The sequence below is a fragment of the Neolamprologus brichardi genome, chromosome 20, assembly GCF_056152115.1.
Source record: "Neolamprologus brichardi isolate AB-2024 chromosome 20, ASM5615211v1, whole genome shotgun sequence".
NCBI lineage: Eukaryota > Metazoa > Chordata > Actinopteri > Cichliformes > Cichlidae > Neolamprologus > Neolamprologus brichardi.
Genome location: NC_142123.1, coordinates 19,730,140 through 19,752,025, shown reverse-complemented (window position 1 = coordinate 19,752,025; position 21,886 = coordinate 19,730,140). Strand labels below are relative to the sequence as shown.

The window sequence follows — 21,886 nt, the reverse complement described above, 5'->3', positions numbered from 1 at the left end:
GCTATTCTAACAACGACTTCCGTATCCCGCAACCTGACGTCACTCGATTACATCCAATCAGCTACGTCTAGCACGAGAACTCGAACCAATAGAATTCTACAACGATAACGGAGCAGTCACGTGAAAGTCCTGCACGAACTGATACAGAAGAATCAGGGCTCGTTCAAAGATTTCTTTTCTTCTTAGTGGATTTCACAGATTTATGAATATTAATAATAATAAAATGTTCAACTTTGGCTTTACTTTAGATACTGAGAGAGGGAAAATATGAATTTGAAGCTTCACTGACGCTGTGGCACTTACATCACTGGCCTCGGATTAAGTAGTCTTAACTATTTAGGGCTGGGCTAAACTGGGACTTGTAGAACATGTGTGTTTTAAGTGGACTGGACCAGCATACTGTTTTTACAAATATTAATGGCATAAAAAGAAAAGTTACAAAACTTAATGAGACAGGTAGTAATAGATATGTTCCTTAGAAGTACTCTGACTCAGTAAGACCCAGAGAAGAATAACATACATGTGAGATTTTTTGATTTTTCTATGACTTCTGCAGCACCTTCACACACCTTATGGAAAGTTATCCACATCCTCACATACATCATTCTAACTGTGGAGACAGGGATGTGTGCAGAAACACGGGAGCTGTCATGGTTCTGGGGCTTTTGAGCTAGCATTTCCACTTTCATGCCTTTTTGTGTTATGAAGTTCTGGTTTAGGCTTTAGTTAGTTCTCTGTTTCCTGTTTAGGTCTGTTTAGGTTCCTCCCAGGTCTGTGTCTTCTCCACTATGTTGGTTATGGTGTCGCATCTTCAGTGTTCGAGTCTGTCAGCTGTGTTCAGCCTAGCTGTCACGTTCTCTGTATTCCGTGTCTCATCTCCCATCCCACGCTGTTCCACGCGTCTGTTTTTGGGTCCACACCTCAACTTCACACGATCTGCCTCTGCTAATTGTGACCCAAGCAAAGCACAAACTACAGGAAAGAAAATGGACAAATTTCATGGCATGACAGAAAAAAGACTCGTCCATGAATCGGGGGCGAGCTCACTGAGGTGGTTAAACAACTCCTTGTTGGCAGGGCCCCTGGGGTGAATGAGATTCAGCCTTGGATGTTGTGGGGCTGTACTGGCTGGCACACTTGTGCAATGTTGAATGGCGATCTGGGGCAGTGCCTTTGGATAGGCTGAAATGGAGGTTCCCATCTTTCATAAGGGGGTGCTCACATTACTCAGCTTTCCTGGTAAGGTTAATGGCAGGGTACTGAAGAGGAGAGTCTATCCATTTCATTGTTTACATGGAGAAGGCTTTAACCACTTGGGGAGAGTGGAATATCTGGTCCATTGTTGCGTGCTCTTTAGTCCCTGTAAACCAGAGTGAGAGCCTGGGCTGCAGGCTTTACTGCAGCAGGCTGGGTTTGTTCCCGGTGGGTACTGAACTTCACAAAGGCTGGTGTGTGGTGGCCTCATGAAAAAGTGCTCTGTTGTGACTGTAAGACACAATGAGTTCTTTAAGATATAGTAGTCTTTAAGGTATTTGTCAATAAACCAGCAGGAGCAGATCCACACAGGTCAGTTGGCATTGCTGTCCTTAATGCAGCTAGCAGAAGATCAGCTCTGTTAATCTGTGCTTATTAAAAACGACCACTGGAAACGACAAGTGAACTTGATAAAAATCAAAGGGATCTTTGGATTTTTACAGCATGAACAAAATGAACCATTCAGATTATGTGAGCCTAACCTATTCTATGTCTTCACTTCATGGGCATACGGTCAGGACGCAGAAGGCAGACAATGAAGGAAGCCCAGAACATTGGTCGGCCCCTAAATGGCTTCATACCTCACCTGTTTACACTCATCCTGTTTTTGCACTGTCGTGTCCAGAGGTGGCTGTTGCTTTTGACAGCAGGCTTGAGTCGAACAGCTGTCAAATCTGTTGTCTCCATCATGTCCGGTTGGAAAAAGCTGCACCTGTACTTGTGTGCAATCCATTATTAGTCGTCAGTAAGACTGCAAAGTGCTCCAAGTTCATTTCCACTTGTCATAGTAAGGACATGCCCAGCTCTGTGCTACACTTTGTCTGTTTTTGAACTGATATTGTAAAATAAGCTTAAACAGCAGCGCTTAGGAAGGAAAATCCTCGTTTCACAAAATGTTTGCAAGCTTTATCATGTAACGCACAATCCAGGCAAACTGTGTGATGTGATTATGACCTGATGTGACTTAAAGCATCAATCAAATGGAAAAGCAGCCTTTGAATGCATGACCTAATCACCAACTGTCACACTTAATACACTAACAATATTGTGTCAGTCTTGCTCAAGGATTCATTCAGTGCAAGATTACATCATAAGAAATGTTACTGTAATCATGAGACTTTGTTCCTTTGCTAGGACACACATAAAGTGGAAACTTGAAGTGGTGGGACTTTCTGAGCCTTTTATGCTTTTGGCCAGAGGACAGGGACCAACGGAGAGCGGCTACAATTATGCAATGGAAAAAGACGAGGCAAAGCTGGACTGAATGAAAGGAAAAGCAAAGAAAGGAAAGAAGACAGCATTATTCAAAATAATGGAAAACAGAACTATGTGAAAACTTGCTACTTTAAAATAAGATGAGAGCTTTTTTTTGAACTGGTTCCCTGTAAGATGAGTATTGCAGAAAGACTTCACAATGTTTTTTTTGTTTTTTTTACCTCAGCCACAGAGGGGGAACACACAAAGCAGGGCTGTGGGCCAGGACTGTGGTACATAGAAGTAACCCGGCGCCTGGAAAGAAACATTATGTCACTCCTCACACATGATGCTGTGTTGTGCTCGGCTTCCATAGAGACGATGAGGAAGCCTCAGCAGCAGCACCAATAGTTTGGAAGGGTACACTGCTAGCAGTTTTCCTATGGAGTGATGAAAACATCGCTCCACAACTAACTATTCACAGCTTCTGATCGATTGTAGCCAATTGTAACAATTCCTCTATTATCCTCATTTGCAGCTCACTCTTTTTTTCCTGTGACTTCACAACAACAGCTTTGGAGTCACCGTTTAACAAAAAAACTCAATCTGCCAACTTCCGGACGACTGCTAAGAGGCAGCCCCAGGGACAGTGCAGAGTGTACACTATGAACATTTCTATCTAAAAAGACACTGTTAATATGTTTGCTCAATAGTGTGCTGCGTACATGCTTTCCCCCTGGTGAATGTGAGGAAGAGTTGCTCACTGGAGTCTTTGGGTTAGCTGTTCCACATCTAGGAATACTTCATGTTTGATTGGGGGATCTCATGTGAGAGTTTCCCCAAGTACTTGAGGACTTGAAGAAGCGTATCACTGCATCCATCAGACTCTCTTATGGGGATCCTTTGGGAGTGCTTAGTGAGGGCTTGGTTCACATTGGCAGCAGTGAGTTAGATTTGTTGCCACTGAGCCAGCCTAGTGTCTGTGATTTATCATATGAATACAAGTTCTTGGCTTAGCTAAGAGAATATCCAGTTCTGGCTACTTGGGCTTGCGTTTAGTAGATGAAGTGGTCCTGTTGGCTTCACTGAGCAGTGAACCCCAGGTTCCACGGGGGCAGAGTCACACTACTACATGTCAAACTAGGGTTCATCGCTAGGAAAGTCTGGATTGCATGTCTCAAGTGGATGTTTTTGTCTCAAGTGGATGTGTTTTGAGTGTCTTGTGGCCTTGAGGAAAAAGTGGGATGTGAGGTTGATGGATGTTGCAAGTGCAACATCTCCAGTGATGTGGTATCATGTAGAGTGCAGATGTGGACCCAGATACAGACTGGTTTACAGAGTTAAAAAAAAACAAAAACACAAACCTTTATTTAGACAAATGGAAAGTCTGACAGCACCAAGTAACAAAATCCAACAAACTCAAACCAGAAGACACAGACAGGAAGAACCACAGCGAGCAAACAGCACGACACAACAAAGGACGGAGACAAACCGACACCTCACATACACGAATGAGGCAATCAGGGGAAATGGAGATGATACAGTTGTAACTAATAAAATGAAACATGGAAATAAACAAAATACAAAGCACAGGAACACGTGACTATCAAAATAACATGGACGGTAATAAACAAGGAACAATAACAGAGTGATGGAGACTTAATTAAAAACAGGGAAGGCAGGAAAAACAAAAATAACAACAAACTACAACCATGAACATAAACCAGATTACAAACTTACAGGGTTACTATAAATAACAAATGTAACCTACAAAACAGATAAAACCAAAGTTCTGGAATAATACCTGAAAAGCAAACTTAAGAAACAAGCTATATAATAATACACAGAACTGGAAGGATCAGAAAAGAGAATCAGTAACACAGGGTAACAGACCCAGGACCATTAATATTAATTTAGATAAATATATTAAACTAAACTGCATGGTCTCTGCCCCCCCGAGATCTATTTCCGTGGCCCAAGTGCTGGTTATGCAACAAATATGCAGAAAACTAAGAAATGAAGAAGGATGCAGATATTTTGTGATGGCACTATAACCGTGAGGAGTGAGAGTGGAATAGAAACAGTTGCTCGATTCATTGTGGAAAGTTCCCCCAACAGCCTCAGACTATAATAACATAACTAAGAGATGGTTAAGAGTCTATGAGGTGTATGCTCTGTCAAAAAGGACAGCTTTAAGCCTAATCCTTAAATTAGAGACGTGTCTGCCTCCACAATCCAAACTGGAAGCTGGTTCCACAGGAGAAGATCCTCACAGCTCAATTCTGTCTTATTGCAACTGATTTTTCACATGCATCTCTCAGTCCTCCATAGCTCATCTCCAGCTGGTGCAGCACACAGCAGCAAAGCTGGATTTTATGGGTTAGGCTTTCTTTAATCTTCTCCCCTTTATTTTTGGCCATAGTTTGCAACAATGCATGCATGCATGTTGGAACCAGTGTCTGTTGTTATGGCTGATTGTGTTTGCGGTTTATGTGTCTGTATGTTTTATAATATACACTTACATGTTTTTTTCTTACCCCATTATTTGAAACCTGGTTCCATATTACTCGAACATTCACTGTAACATTATATACACTGTACCACACATCTGCTCCATTTCACCATTGGTCGTCCAGACTCTCTTTTATCTGGAGACAGCCTTTGGAATTGGTTATGCCGGAGTCTTCATTAATCCCATGCAAACGTACACCTATCTGGAATAACCCTGACATATTACAAAACAATAATATGATTAATTTCCCAGAATGGAGTTGTAAAGGAATTAAATACTTAGAACATATATTAGAGGGAACAGAATTTATTCCATTTGACAGACTAGTTACACAATATGGGATCAACAAGAAAAGATTTTTAGAATATCAACAAATTAAATCCATAGTAAAAAAGAAATTTAACCTCAGTCAAGTTGAATTACAAACACCACCAAGTGTGGTTCAATTTCTTACTCTTAAATCCCCCAAACTATTATCTAAAATATACAGAACACTTTCTAAAATAGATGAATCAATATCCCTTCCTATTGCAAAGTGGGAAGCAGATTTATCAGTCAGCTTAGACCAAAACGTCTGGTCTCAGATGTGCTTAAAAACCTTTAAATTGATTAAAAATCCCAATCTGCAATTAATACAATACAAAATACTGCATAGAGTGCACTATACAGGTCATCGAATGTTCAAGATGGGCTTTACATCCGCCAACAACTGCTCACACTGTCAAGGCAATACACCAGACAATTACATCCACGCTCTTTGGTTCTGTCCACCAGTGCAGAAGTTTTGGCACGAGATATGTGAAGACTTATCAAAGTGTCTGAAATGTAAAATTCCAACCTCCCCTTTAGTATGCTTGTTGGGAAATTTGGATGATGTCACTACAGAAACTAATACAGTCCACATGGTTTTTACTGCCCTATGCATCGCCAAGAAAACGGTCCTCATGAACTGGAAAAATAAAAATAATCTTAATTCTAGCCAATATAGAAACTATCTAATAGATCACATTAGTCTCGATATAGCCTCTGCCACCACATTAGATCAATCCCTCTGGGCTCCTTTGATCGGCTCCATCACCTAGCGGGGTTAGGGGGGTCGTGGTTTGGTCCCGCCTTGGCTATTGTGGTTGATGTGGAGGTTGGGATGGGCTTAGGACACCTAGAGGACCCCTAGAGACGTTATCCCTGGAGGGCTTAACCCGGGGGTTGTTTTCATAACCTGGTTAGTGGCTCTGGTCGCTCTCAGAGGTTGTTCTCCTCGTGGCCGCGTGCAGCGGGGCTGGAGGATGGTCTGTGCTGGCGGACGTAGGTTACTGGCCTGGTGGCCTGGCTGCCCCTGAGTGGATCCGGGGCGGGCGTGGGGGTTTGGGGTTCGGGGGTGCTTCGCCTCCGTGCTGGGGCTCTGGCTGGGCCTTGGGGGCTTCGGTCCTCGTCGGTGTGTCGCCGAGGTTGTGGGCGGGTGGGTGCACGGGGGCTCAGCCCTGGCGCAGGGGGCCTCTTATGCATCGGCCTAACCGGGGGGCTCTTCAACTGGCAGGGAGGTTGTTCCATCTTTGCAGGAGTCCACTCTGCAGGTGGGGGAGAGACATAGGAGAGGTGGAGAATAAACTTAACCTGGGTGTCTGTGTCTTGTGTAGTCTGGGAGATGATTGAATGTTGGGGTGGGTACAGTTTCCTCTGCGGTGGGGTGGGGTGGGCTGCCCCGGGTCCTGTGGGGCTTGGCGGTGCTGCTGCCGTAGGCCCCGGTCTGGATGGGCCTGGGCTCCCTTGCCTTGGTGGATACCAGAGGACGGGGGTGCCTATTGGGGTCAGCGGGGGAGCTGGCCCTAGGGAGGGACACCCTCCCCTCCCTTCTTTTCCTCCCCATCCCCGGCTGCCTCCCTCTTCCCGCTCCACCACACCCACCCACACAGGTAGGGCTTTGGGGTGCGGGTGTGTCACCAGGGTGCAGGGGAGACATTCCCCCCCCCTTTGTCCTCTTCTGGCCACCTGTGCCTCAATTTTATCTCACAACTTAGACATCCACATTACTTACACTCTCATAACACACACACATATATATATATATATATATAGGGCCTTGAGGGTGGGCACGTTAACGGCGTCCAGTAGACGGTCTGTGTATTCAAACCTACCTCTGGCGCCGGTGCCCACCTCTCAATTTTAAATCCATGTAGACATTGAGGGTTCTCGGGAGGGGCCGTGCTAACACCTGCTGCTCTCTGGCAGCAGCACCATGCTCTCCCTTGTTTTAAATACACTTCAGAGCAACACGCAGCAACACTACACTTGAGCGGGAGGAGGAGGGTATGGGGTCTTAACACACCCCCGTTCTCTGCTAGCCATCGGGGCGGGGGGGCTGGGAAGAGATGCTGGCTGTCCAATTGGCCTCCCTGCTGCTGCGGAGCCTGGGGCGGTCTGCTGGCCTCCACCCCGGAGGGAAGGGTAACATCTCTTGGGTCTGGGTGCCGTTTCCCCCTCTGGGGGCGAGGATACCTGGACCCGGGGTATAGAGTATGTTTGGGGAGTGTGATTGTGTGTACATGTCCATTTACGTTTATTCCTACGTTGGGTGAGTGCTGAGTGTTTGTATATGTGTGCATGAGGGTGGGAATGCATGTCTGTGTCTGTGTGTGCCTGTTTGTCTGTGTCTATATGTCAGGTCGGGTCTTAGACTCCACCTCTCTGGGAACTCCCAGGCCCTCCAAGTGTGGAGGCCTATCTCCCCTCACCACACTCCCTGCCGGTGACTGATGCCCTCAGGGGTCGGTGCATTGTTGGTTCTTGGTGTCCGGGGCTGGGCGCTCAGGTCATGTGCCAGCTCACTCCCGGTGGCTACTTGGCGGGGCCTGGCGCCTGCTGCTCAGTCAGGCCTCTTCCGGGGCGCGGAGGGCCCTTGGGCCTCCGGCCTCTGTGCCTGCGGCTCGGTTCACTCTGGCACAGCTGGCTGCCGGCGGAGCCGGCGGGCACGCCGGTGCAGCCCCCTCTAGTTTCTGCCCAGTGGCTACTGGGTGACCCCTCGCCTGGGTATCCTCAGCCCTTCCCATGAAGGTGGCACGGATGCCCCTCCGGTGGTCCTCCTTGGGCTCTTGCACTCTGGGACCTCTGGATGTCTGGGGCCTGGATCTCCCCCATGCCTGCTTCATGCCCTGGGGGACAGGGCTATGGCTCTCTACATCCTCTTGCAGACCATTACATGGGGAAACCATTTGAATACAAGCGCGCCGATCCACACAGGTGTGCACACAGGTGTTCACTGTTCGTAGACTTAAATCACACCTTTCTTGGCTGCTACTTCAAAGCACATTGTGCGCTGTCTGTCCTGCGTGCTGCACAACAACATTCAATATTTAGTATTTACTGCTGTTTACACTTAGCTAGATTAATGCGATGGTGTTGTGTATAGTATGTTGCTTTGTTTTGGGTTTTTTTTGCTTGTTTTCTATTCTTTTTCTCTCAACAGGTGATCCCGGAGATATTTTTTTCCCCCCCCTTTCTCACTGTCCCTCTCCCCTTCTGTTTTTCTTTTCCTTCCTCTTTCTTTCTCCCTTTCCTATCCCTCACTCATGTCTGTCCCGTCTGTCAGAACTGAAAATAAAATAAAATAAATAATAAAAACAAAGGTCGATCAAATGGACCAATACGGCAATGCCATGATGATCCATTTGGCAAAATAAATCCATTGGGTATCCTTGTTGGTCTTCAGACAACAATTCTGACGGCTAAAGAACCAAATGGGACAGGCAAAAAAAAAAAAAAAAAAAAAAAAAAAAAAAAAAAAAAAAAGGAATTGGTTATGCCTACGTTCCAAAAACATGGAATTGCAGCCATGACCATGTGAGGAAAGGCTGCCGTCGTTCTTTGGGGTTTTCTGGATTAGTCCTGGGAGGAAAGATTTTAAGCATTAGCTCTAAGCACTGTCTCAGCTCTGTCAAAAATAACCTGCTGCAGAGCGTGCTAGTGTACAGCACAAGTTACCATGGTGATGTACCCTGATAAGAAGCGAGCCACTGTTGTGACACTGAAGGTCTGAATTCGAACTTACCTCACTAACCACATGAGTAAATGATAATCACAGATGAGCTCGCTGGATGTTTGGGGGGGGGGGGGGGGGGGTAACAAGCACTGCTTGCTGGTAAGAACATGAATCATTGAAAATGAGGCTTGGCACACACTCTGCACTGTCTAACAGCTTTGGCCTTGATGGAATGAGAAGCCTAAAGGAAACAAAAGCTTTGTATCTCACTTGAAACTGTGGGTGAGAGAAGACAAAATCCACACACAGCCAGCAAACACAGTGTGCCAGAATCGGTGCCACAGCTGTATGCTGGCTAAGAGGATGGTGTCCTGCTGCTAAGAAATCTGCCATTTGTAAGGGCTGGAGCCCAGACCGGTGCCTCCAACACATCAGGTCCACTGGCTGCACACTGTATAACGGTTATTTTAAAACTTTACACCTAATCAGTCACTGTTGGGGCTGTGTCTATTAACTCACCCCATTCCTTTTAAAGCCATCTCTCGCTGTATTAACACATACAGTCAAAGAGCACAGATTACTGTGCAGTCATAAATCTCATGTTCTGTCTTGCTGCAGACAGCACACTGATAGTCAGAACCACAAACTCTTTGGGGTTCATATAACTGAGTAGTTACTCTGCAGTTCTACAAATACTGAGAACTACTGTAATTTAAATATGTTATTTTATTGTTACAGGCGGGATAAAGATACTTTTCTATTAGTGTAACTAATTAATGAATAAATAATTTCAGTGCTATAGAGTTTTTGGTGACTAAATAATAAAATGCTGCAGTAGAGATATTTAATCATGTTTAGTCAGACTTGTTGCTGGTCTGCAGCGGGAGATCCTTGACCCCCGATCCTGCCATAACGTTGCAGTTACAACACTGTGTGGGTAGGGGACGCCACAGGAACAGCAAACTCGTACTGGAGTTGAACTTCGACTCGGACCCGCTGAGGTTGAGCTTGTATGTTTGAATCAGCCATTTATTTTTCTCCTCTTCACTTGTTATAGCAAAGTTCAGGGAAAACAAATAAGTCAACCGTGCACGGCCTCTGTCTATTTATATGGTTGGTATTTACAGATCTGATATATTAGGCGACCTGCTACTTAAAGCAAATACAAGAAAAGTTTTAAATGTAGGCTACAATTGAGATGCCGAGAGCGCAGGTACACGTTCAAATGTCCACTAACAACTTATTATAGCTGGTCTGTGGAAAAAAACAAAACTCTAGCCATTTCATTAGCAGGATGGTTTCTCAAGGTCGCCAACACATGAAACTTGTTTACTCGGCGCCTCTTGCCAAACAGTTTTAACACATTCAGGCAGAAGGGAAAATAAATAAACCGCAGTCAGCCGTGCAATTTGCGTTTCCTCTTCCAAAGCTAAATTTGTCTTGTCTCGCAAAACACCACCCATCCTCTTTCGATTTTTTCTCTCTGTCTTGACAGCAGCCGTGAACCAAATGATTCACATAGACGCCCAGCTCTTCTGCTAGATTCAGGGTACACGGGAAATGTGGTAAATACGAGCACTCCTGGTTTGCGTGAAAATTCCGTTCCCGTCGGGGTTTCGTCAGTGGATTACTGCACCGCTGCTGTAAACAAACTGCATGTTGAGTTAAAATGCAGACAAAAGTCGAAATTGGTCACCAATGTGTAAACTGTGTGCTCCAGATGTTTACCCACGTTATAATATTGCAGCAGTAATAGGATATGCTTAATTGGGTTTTAAATAACTTAATGATAATAATTTTTAAGATGCAAAAAATGTTGTTATGCAAAAGATTATGCAAAAACGTTATTAGCAGTCTAAAATCATTCAGATAAAGGTGTATAGTAATAATAAAGGAACAGAGTACAAAATAAAAAAGTAAATGCAATAATATTTTAAAATATTTTACTTTTTCTCTCCTCCTCTGCCTATTGTGTTGTACATTTCATTGTTTTTCTTTATGCTACCTGTTCTGACTTGTCTCACCGGCGTGACGTTTGTGTAATGTATGTATAGTCGGAAGAGGTCCTGTTTCGCTGCAGGCAACTGCGAGTGACAAATAAAGCTTCTTCATCAAAAGAAGAGTCTCTCCTTTAAGATCCAACCATGCAGTCAATCTTATATTAGACTGTATAGTCACAGCTTGGGGTGCCACGTAGTAAAAAGAACACCATTTCCCATCTACGCCTTAGAAAAAGTAGGAAAACGTCTAAATTCTCCCTTTCTTCCACGGCCTGAATGCGTCGTTGTCTTTGCTTTGCTCAGTTGGTTTCTTTTTCTTCTTTGCTGTTCTCTTTTCTGTGTGCACGTGCGCGCGTGTACGTGCGGGGGGTGGCGGCTTGTTCCTGGAAGAGCCCGGCCTGCCTGCAGAGTCACTCACATTCCTGGCCGGGATTCAATGACTGAGCCAGACACACAAACGCAAAGGGAGGGGGCGTGTGAGTGAGCGCGCGACAGAGAGACCTAGACGGAGCGCGAGGGAGAGCGAGAGAGAGAGACACGCGCACTCAGACTGGGGGAGAGAGAGCTCTCGCGAGCGGACTGGCTCTTCAGACTTCTCTCCGCGCAGTCAGAGTGAACTGCGGGGGCAAACGAGGTGGATGTTTCGTCCTCGACAGCGGAAAGAACCTGAAATAAGGATTTTTACATTTCGTTTTCAAGCCTGACAAACGGAACTTTTCGCCTCGGTGGAGTTTGGAAGCCGTTTTTTCAAATATGGACAGTCGGCTCACTGCTACAGGGAGCGACTGGTCGGTGTTGACTCACACACGGGAATAAAACTGCAGCTGGGACTTTTTTCCTGGATGGTTGATGAGGCGTTTCGCACATCTGATCAGCTCTGGGACGCGGTGGATTTACCAGGTTGAAGGACGCCTAGCTGGTTGTGATTCCCGGTCGACCGTAGGAAGGATTTACGCATCTAAAGTTGCAGGAAAAGCATGGAGACTGTAAGTCGGCCGAGCTTCCAGCCTCATCCGGGACTGCAACAAACTCTCAAGCAGTTTCACCTCAGCTCTATGAGCTCGTTGGGTGGACCGGCCGCTTTCTCTGCTCGCTGGCAACATGAGCTGCTCTTTAAGAAGGACGGGAAGGAGCCCGAGCCGGTTCTGCAGCATCTGCCGCCGCCCGTGATGCCCGGCCCGCTCTTCATCCCGTCGGACCGCTCCACGGAGAGGTGCGAGACGGTCCTGGAGGGGGAGACCATCTCCTGCTTTGTGGTCGGCGGGGAGAAACGGCTGTGCCTGCCGCAGATTCTCAACACGGTGCTGCGGGACTTTACCCTGCAGCAGATCAACTCCGTGTGCGACGAGCTGCACATCTACTGCTCCCGCTGCACGGCCGACCAGCTGGAGATCCTCAAAGTCATGGGGATCCTGCCCTTCTCGGCGCCGTCCTGCGGTCTCATCACCAAGACGGACGCAGAGCGGCTCTGCAACGCCCTGATCTACGGAGGCGCTTACCCGCCGCGCTGCAAGAAAGAGATGAACGGAGGCTCGCTGGAGCTGCAGTTCACCGACAGGAGCTTCAAAGTCTACCACGAGTGCTTCGGCAAGTGCAAAGGCTTATTCGTGCCGGAGCTGTACACCAACCCGAACGCAGCGTGCATCCAGTGCATGGACTGCAGACTAATGTACCCGACCCACAAGTTCGTGGTGCACGGCCACAAGGCGCAGGAGAACAGGACTTGCCACTGGGGCTTCGACTCGGCCAACTGGAGGGCGTACATCCTCCTGGGCCAGGATTACACGGAGAAAGAGGAGAAGGCCCGCCTCGAGCTCTTCCTGGACGAGATTAAGGAGAAATTCGACTTCGCCAACAAGTACAAGAGGAAAGCATCATCCAAGGTGAGCTGGTCTCCGAGCTCTAACTGTTGCAGCTTGTTATCCGCCACCCTTCTCCTTAACGTTAAAACGAGCGTGGGCCACTAAACTTGAAACATGTCCGAGCAAACACGTTTCAGGAGTGGATGCTGAGCCTGACAGTGTCTGGTCACTGCTGCTACTGTGGTCTTACTAATTGGGCGTCATCCAGCAGCGACAACAATATGCCTCTGGTGGCAATAAAGCCATTATCTGACCTTAAAGGGTCGCTTTTTATTGGCCTGTACAATAAATATAATCTCATTTCCCAACAAATGGCTCAATGGGAAATAGTAAACAACAGTTGTGAGATAATGTTGTCCCTTCTTCAGAACACTGTGGTTCAGTGGGTTGCTGTCTGTGACTGTCTCTATCTCCAGTGGGTGAGCTAGACCTGACTGTTAGTGTGACAGACCAAGCTGGTATCATATGTGTCATTTTACTTGTCTGTGGTTTAATCAGTGCTGATGTCATTTTCCCCTCTCTCTAGTCTTATCCATGTTCTCTTGTGTTCTTGTTTGAACAGTCCCAGTAATCAGGTTTTAGGTTCTGCGTGCTTTCAGTGGTCACACACCTCCAGCCTCAATCATCAGGTTTGTTTTTCTGAGCTTTAAAGCTGCATGGAAGGACTCTGTGTTAGCTTTGGTGTTTGCAGACTGATCCCACCCCTGTAGGGGGAAAAAGGCTAGTGATCCCATTTGCATGAACTGTTACACATGAATGGAGCTGATGAAGCGGGGTTTAGGAGTATTGTGGTGGAAACATAACATGATCCCAACAAAGGGAAGCATTCAGCAAACATCAGAACCCCCTCTACCAGGCCAGCCACCCACCTCTGACAGGGCTCCTCCTTTTGCCTACTCTCCCTCTCCTCGGTGGACTTGTAGAGCAGAGCGGAGTTGTTGATGAGGCTCAGAAAGCAACAGCACAAGTGTTTACAAGAGTTTTCCTCCACTTCTCCACTGAGGCTTCTTTCAGAAAAACCTGCCAAAGAAAGGGAGATCAGGGAGGCCCTTGAAGTCCTGAAGAGTGCCAGAGTCCTACCATGCACGGTGAACACACACTCTTGGCACACACTTTCATTCAGACTTGAGTGGACACACCTCAAGGAGCTCCACTTTCAGGGGGCTCTTGTGTTTTTCCAAGTGCTGACGGGGCGCCCGAATGTTAAGCTCAAGGCTTGTTTGAAATGCTTTTTAATTCAAGCCCCGCCCCCGAGCATCTGAGGGACTGCACACAGGTTGAGAAATATTGTTGCTCTCCTTTTTCTCAACACATTTGGGCACAGCTGAGGAAATGTTTGTGGAGGATGTCGCCACAACGCCTTATTTTGAAATGCGTCACTGTTGTCAAAGGAGGGCAGCTCAGTGAATATTAATAAGACTGATAGAGAAGTGTCAGCAGCAGTCTCGCATAGCAGACAGACACAGGAAGCGATATTGCCACACTTCCCTCCTTGCAGACGCTCTTTAGAAAGCTTCCTCCTGAGACGAGTGAATCACAGAGTAAAAAAAGCTGTCCACATTTAGCAGCGTGCCTCCAGTTGTGGAGAAAGTGTGAACTTCAAGTTCACTTTTACTTTTTTTGTCTTGTAGGATGCATACACAGTGCAGGCTGCACAAATGCATTGAAGCGTTCCACGTAGGTTGGGGAAGGTTTTCCTGCGCAGGCCTGCCCCAGGTTGCCATGCCAGGCTTCTGCTTTCTGGCTGGCACACATAATGAGTGGGTTTCCACATCAGGATGTGGAGATAAGGCTTGTGGTTGCAGATTTAGTGTGACACTAACTTTATAATTTGGCCTCACGGTGACGTCGGCTCTGCACAGTCTGCCTGGTTTAGAGAGATATGAGGACTGAGGGTGGCTGTGGTGGATGGTGGTGGGCAGCTGAAGCTCGACTCGTGCTTGGCTTTGAAAAAAGTTTACCTCAGACTTTTTTGGTTTGTTTGGGTTTTGGCACCTTCCTACGTGGAGAGGGTCGTCCTCGGGCTTCTTGGTTACTGTATTATTATTATTATTGTTGCTTCATCGGTCTGTGCTCATATTGCAGATGTGCGCCTCCTCAGAGTGGTGAGCATGTGTACACGACTGTAACTGGTCGTGAGCGAAGCATGTGTGTGTCTGCGGAGCTTCCAGGTTCCTCCTAAAGTGCTGGGATGGGATTTGTTCAGAGACAGATGTGCACTAAAAACCAGCCAGAACAATAGCAGAGGCCATTTTGCATCGATGCTCCACATATGCTGCGTTGTTGTGCTGACAACCAACACATTCCTGCAGGCTGTTTCCACGTGTGGCTGAGGAAAGGCTCAAACCAAACCTGTGTAGGGTTGGAACGCACAACTGTCGAGTCTGAATATATCCTTCCAAGTCAGGGCACTTCTTAAATCTCTAACGTGCAGAAGCCAGCACTTCCCTTTCTGCTGCCCCCACCCTCCTACCCCCGGTGCTTGGAATATCTGGCCTCCAGCTGAAGGAGCTGCTTGTTTCAGGAGAGACGTGGGGCTGTGGTGGTGGGGGCTCAGAGGAAGTGAACTCCCACAGGGGATATAGGCCCATGTCCTGTTTCATATGCAAGGCGCAGTGCTGGCTAAGCCTGCTGACAGTCAGCCATGTCCACACAGCAGACAGAACAACAGCTGGGAGCTGTGCGTTTCAGTGGCTGTTCAGGGAATATTTCCATTCTGATCCTGTGCAGCAGTTTGCAATGGAGCCCAACTGTGTGGCTGTTTCGGTCAGTTTGTATACTTTCCTATTTTCCTTTTCATAAAAAGTGCATTTTGTGCCCTGTGCTGGGAGAGGACACCCATTCAGTCAGGGCTCTGTAATGAGTTCTGCTGCTGTATTAAATACTATATTTTGGGCCGTCCCATTAAAAACACGACTAACATTATAGAGTCGTGTCTCTGGTTCGAGCTGTGGGTCAGAACAGTGTTGGAAATGAACCACCTCACTGTGTGAATGGTGCTTCAGTCTTTGCTTGAAGGTATGGAGCACATTCAAAGACAAAAGTATTCTTCACTTTCTAAGAATATTTAAAAAGAGTGTTTCATTCAGGGTTGCTGCTTTCTTCTTCTATGCTGGCAGTGAACAACAAAAAGCATGTGTTTTGCTCTCTTATATGGAAAAACACATCAGCGATGAATCATTGTGCTCCATGACAAAAACTCTCAGGACCAGCCATAAGATGAAAAGTCTGTTTCCACTGCAGCTGCTCTCAGGACAGGCCTCTCTGTGGGAGCAGGGTGTACGGCTATTAGGTTTGCTTGGAACGTTTCTCAAAAGGCTGCGACTCCAGCGGTGGTGGAAATGAACTGGGTGCAGTGATTGTCTTCATACAGCATGTCTCCTTGCTACAAGCCATTTGTATCAACAGTTTTTCACTTGTGCAAACAAAAGGACTTTTCTTTCCTCATGTACTGTGCACAGTCCTTATTTCTGATTATCAGCTATTTCAAATAGGGCTTCAAATTTACAGAAGCTGTGAGATGTTCAGTGGCAACACGTTGCTTGAGTAAGATTTGATTGGATTCACAGCTGAGAAGAACTATTTCTTCCAACATGTGAGAAGTGAAATCTTTGGTGAAATATACAAAGAGCAGTGGTGCCGAAACACGGCGCTGCAGTCATATCTCTGCCTGCTATGGACACATACTTGCTTGAAGTCAATAAGTGTCTGCCTGTCCATTTCAAGAAGATGGAGGGGTGAAAAAAGAGAAGGCCAGATAAGGTTTGTGCGTGGCTGCATGCAGGTCATCTGGGAAAGTTTGAATATCGGTTTGACGAGCCAGTAGCGTGCGTGACAATCAAGTGTTTCCTTCCAGTCTTTGACATTCCTGTGAGAATATTCCGAGCCGTATGATAACACAAGCACACACGGCTGGCTGTGGCTGTTCTTACGTTTTCAAAGGACCTTAAGTGTGTCTCATTGGGATTATAGCACAGGTAAGAGAAGACCCAGTGACCTGATACAGGTGTCTCGTGGGACAGAAGCTCTTTCTCAGCCAAATTATGGAATTTGGTGTCTAGTTTGGCTGTTAGCCACAGCTGATGGTAGGTAACCATAGGCATTTTTGTTTAATGAGGTGGTCTGTGAATTATTCATCAGCATAACTGGACGTGCCCAAGCAGCGCGCTCTCCCCTGCAGCTCCTTCCCCGGGAGTGTTTACATAGGTTGAGCTGTCAAGAGGGGACAGTGTTAGTGATGTGCATGAAAATAAGTTGGTCAAAAAGTTTGACAGTTTTTTGGTCTTTAACATCAGTGAATCAAGCAGTCAGGCTTCCTCCAGTCCTCCTGCTGGTGAGCTCACCAGTGCTGAATGTTGAGACATGTCACATTTTCTTCTTACAGGTTTTTCAGTAAAAAGATTTCAGTGTGAGTCCTACAAAGACAGGTGAACATTAGCCTGACTCACTGAAGCCTAACCCAGCACCTGGGTGATGTTAACTGAATGGTGCAGCCTGTCCACACTCTGTGTATGGAGTGCATGGATGATTAAAAGAGAGTCATATCTGTAAAAGTTTTTTTTCCCCATGTCTGTATAAAGTGCAAAGGAAGATGCGAGATCAGGCTGTGGAGATAATCTGATGTGTATGTAGGACATGCGTTTCCATGGAAAATTCCAATCTTCTGCCCTCTTGCTGTCTTTCTTTAAGCTTTTCTTAATCTTTGACAATAAACGCCGCCATCGTTGGTGAGGGATGCCGTCTAGATGGATCCAGGATGAACTGGAGTCAGATGGGAGGGGGGAGGTTACTTTCTGCTGTGTCAGACCAGGAGCAGCCTTTGTGTATGATAGCAGCCACTGGAGGTACCCCATCCCCCCTCATGCTGTTTGTAGGGCAGCTAGTATTGCATGACCTTTCCCTCCCCAAATAAAGAGGTGACCCGCCTCACCCCTCGCCTCTCTTGACGACCAGTCGGCCAATGGCGTGTGGCTTAGCCGCTCCCACGGGGCAGATGGCTGTCTGATGAAGGCAGCTAGTCTCACATACTATCAAATAAATGAGATCCACCGTGATACAGTAAACTGAATGCTGCACAGTGGAAGTTGTGCTCAGATGCATTTCAGATTTGGCTGCAAACTTTTCCACAAAGCACACATGGGAACGTGTGAATAGCAAAAGCCTCATTTGGAGCGCGATGGCGCACAGGCCCGGTCGGGTCTATGATCTGTCATGCGAGTGCGCATGTGGACAAATATGTGTTCTTGTTTTGTGCCTGCATCAGCTGTAGGAGGAGATTAACATGAGCTCAATGCCTACTCATTTCCATCTCCATCTGCCTGTCTCCCACAGTGATGCTTCCCATCCCTCCCCCATCCCAGCCACACATACTGAGCTTAGACTTCCACACAGCAACCCGATTCCACCCCCGCAATTCCTTTTAAGTCTTATAAATGATACAGAAGCCCAAAGAATCATACGTGCACGCATTTACAGCCTTGCAGCTCTCTAATACAACATCCACAATGTCCTCCTTTAAGATCATGTCACGAGCCAGTGGTCCAGCTCAGTCCATGGGATGAGTGCTAGCTCATCTCCGGAATCATCTCAAAGTTTGGGAAGGACAGGTAGAGGCAGATGCCGGGAGATTGTCAATCTAATAATAAACGGTGCTAATCGTACGTCTGATTGAACGGGCACGGTTCCTCCGAGCAGGAGCTGCCAAGTCAACTAAGCAACAAAGTCTCTGTCAAGTGGATGGGACAGCAGTGAGAAACTTTTATGTTTAAGAAGCAGAGCAGCAAAGCTTCATGTTTCTACTCTGGCTGAAAATATGTAGAATAGCATTGTCGTCCTTTTTCTTTACACTGCTCCAAAAAATCCCACTGAAAGAGACATCATGTGACTCACATTCATTTCTATTTGAAATTCTTAAATCTAGTCCACATTGCATGCACTACCAAACTTTACAGCTAGGTTTATAATGCTAAAAATAAAGCTGATTGACCTTAGCCATCTTTTGTTTGTCCTCTCCATGATGGTGCACTCTGTTAGTTGGGGAGCTTGATTGTCTGTCACCAAAGGGGACGTTAAATGTACTGAAATGCAGTAACAGTATATCAGCTTTCCAAATAAGCATTTGTCCAAAGCAGTCAGAGCAAAGAGAGAGAAAGGGCATCAGGTATACTTTCTGTTCTTAAGAGAAAGGCTCGGTTCTTGGAAACCTTTCTTTCTTTTTCAATCTTCAAGGGATTTTGGGGGCGGGGGGGGGGGGGGGGGGGTGCAGAGGTGGGGAGGGAGGGTGCACTGGTTTGGCCTCAGCCATGTGGAAGGGCAGCTCCCAGGAGGTTGGCGGGGTATTGTTGTGGAGGTATGGGGTGGTGTTTGTGTTATGTGTGTGGTTTCGGGGCAGTTGTCCACTGGCTAGCTATTGTCACATCCTTTGTGACCAGTATCAGCTGTGGATCTGTTGCTTTGAGTCCCATCCCCCTTCATTGCGGGGATCAGTGATCCCAAAGTGCCTGACTCCCCCCTTCAACCCTGTGTCCCCCTGTTTTTCATCTTTAGTGGTAGAAAGCAGAAAGTGTGGACGCTGTCTGCTTTCTACCACTGCATGTGGATGTTAAGAGACATTTAGCTTTAGGTTTTTGGTTCCAGCACTGCTGGTTAGGGAGCAGTGGGCTCTCGTGTCAGGAGGCTAACGCAGGTTTACTACTGAGTGACAAAATGTAATTATCCTATCATATCAGTCTGCTTCTGATACCCATAATAACCCACCATGATTAACATTTGGATGCTTGATATTTGTTATCATGGGTGCTTAAACCTGTGTGTGTGGATATATGTGTGTAGGTAAGTATGTGTGTGTTTGTTATTGATTTTAATTACATCTCACCTTCTGCCTGCAGATGGAAATGAGCTAAAACATCATTTATCTTTTCTATCATTAAATGCTTCCTGTCCTGTCTTTGTTCAGACACATATTCCTCACCACACAGCCCGTCTACTTCTGACATTTGATGGTATTTTTAGTCATTTGACTTATTTAACAGATAGTCGGAAAAACAATAACAGCAATCTGATGAAAGTATGTGCTTGTGAGAGATGAGGGGGACACGTTGGGTGAAGGGCCCGAGGCACAACCAGAGACAAGTTGCTGCAGGAAGGACCGCGTCTGTAGGACAGGAGGCGCACAGGCGAGGCGTGGGGGGAGAGCTGCTGTATGCATCAATCAAACCCACTTTATGGAATGACAAACAAACGTGAGTCACCCTTTGTGTAAGACGCAAGTGTTGCACTTTGTTTGTCTCACACTGAAACAAAGTCTGCTAATAAAAGACAGAAAACTCCGTCTTTGTTTCTGGATGCACCTTTTTGATCCCTTAAACTTCACCTTTGTGAAATCAAATGGCAGCTTTGCGAGAGAAGGCAAAGTTGCGAAAGTATGCAGCAGACTCGAGTGCATGCGCATGTCTTTTCTCAGAAATGGTGTGTTTCCTGGCTGCACGCAGCACAAACACATCTGATCTTTACTGTTGTTTAGTCTGCTCTGAGTCATTGTGATGTCTAGCCGCTGTTAGTTATGTTAGAGCTGAGCGAGTTAATGTTAAACAGGATTAATTGGCACGGCGGTGAACTTTGACTCACCGTTCGAGTGTTCTCACGCTTTTATAAGTGCTGCTTCATCAAACGCAGCCATCAGTGATATTGAGGTGAAACCAGCAAAGAAGCTTTGGGCTGGTTCGATTTGCTGAGCGCAGACGGGAGCGCACAGCCGGGCAGAACAGGACGACACCGCTTCGGTAACATAGTTTATAAAGTGGAGCCACACCTCGCCTCAGTTTGTCAGGAAGTTGAGGTGGAAGATGGATGTGTGCGAGCAAATTAGGGCGTCTTGGTAGAGGCAATCAGGGGTTCGGAGGCTAAGGTTACTCCTCAGGAACCGAGTGTTGGAAACAAAGGCTTTTAATGTGCTTATCAGGCCGGCTGGGCTGTTCCTGCTTTCCAAGTCACCAATCTTCTGAATGAAATCAGCCAGCCTCACTCTGGCAAATGAAGGAATGCTAAATAAAACAATACGCTGAAAGACGATCCCTCCTCTTGGCACCGATGCCTGCTTCTCAGGTTCAGGAAGCCGTCTCCAGCCAGGCCCAGACTTGCTCCTCTGCTTCAGCCTATCTCATTGATTTTGTACGTTGCACACTTCCTTTTACGCGCTTCTTGCTTGTGTCTTATTGTAAACGTGCATACGGTTGTTTAGGCATCCATGCTCATTCTCATCCTGCACAGCAGACAATAGACCTCTCGAAGCCCTCTGCTTATAATTAATGTAATTGTAGATCTCTGAGACGAGGTAATGCATTGCATGTGTAACACCTCCGGGCACAGAGGCGTTACTCTCAGCATCTTCTTTCATAGAAACGCTGCCACGGCTGTCTGGAGCAGCAGCACATCTGTTTATTTAAACCCCGCTGCAGCTTTTATGCTGCCGCTCAGGTGTGTGTCACGTTTGGACGAGTGTGACCTTCGGCTTTAATTATCCCCTCTCACACGTGCAGAGGTCAGGGCTTCTGCAGCTGAACCTTGCCACGCCACCTCCACTCCCACTCCCATTCTTCCGCCCACTCATCTCACAGTTCTCCCTCTCTCCCTGCATGAAAGCCGCTTATCTGTATGTTTTTTAGAGGATTAAAGTGTGTGTGTGTGTGTGTGTGTGTGTGTGAGAGTGTGTGAAAGCACTTGTGGTTTGCGTAGCTGTCACACTTTTTCCCACCATCCCACCAGTGTAGTGTCAGTGCATGTTTTCTTGGACTGTGCTTGTCTACAGCCTGTCCTGCGGGGTTAACACCGTCACACAACAACGTGATGGGCAAAAACAACCGGCGAGACAAAATCACTAAATTCCCACAAATCACTCATGTTGACTGGGATATGGAAAATCTGTGACAGTGTATCTTCTTCTCCCTGGCAGCATGTCTGAGTGTCGATGTGGTTTTTTTTAGAAGTGGTTACAATTTTCTAGTTGTAAAATGTGAGGATGGTCGATCTGATCAAAGGCGGTTTTCAAGGAAGACTGAGGTTTATTCTGGAGCTGGATGCTATCTGATGG

The 21,886-nt window shown here is 46.6% G+C and overlaps 1 protein-coding gene across 1 annotated transcript in view; it reads left to right on the top strand.

Annotated features, from left to right (window-relative positions):
* The first annotated feature begins 11,491 nt into the window (after window positions 1–11,491).
* skia (SKI proto-oncogene a) overlaps window positions 11,492–21,886 on the top strand; it is a 64,314-nt gene continuing 53,919 nt past the window's right edge. The window contains exon 1 of the mRNA XM_006804261.3: window positions 11,492–12,819. Within this exon, the coding sequence (XP_006804324.1) occupies window positions 11,914–12,819 (906 nt within the window). The 5' untranslated portion in view covers window positions 11,492–11,913. The remainder of the gene's footprint in view (window positions 12,820–21,886) is intronic.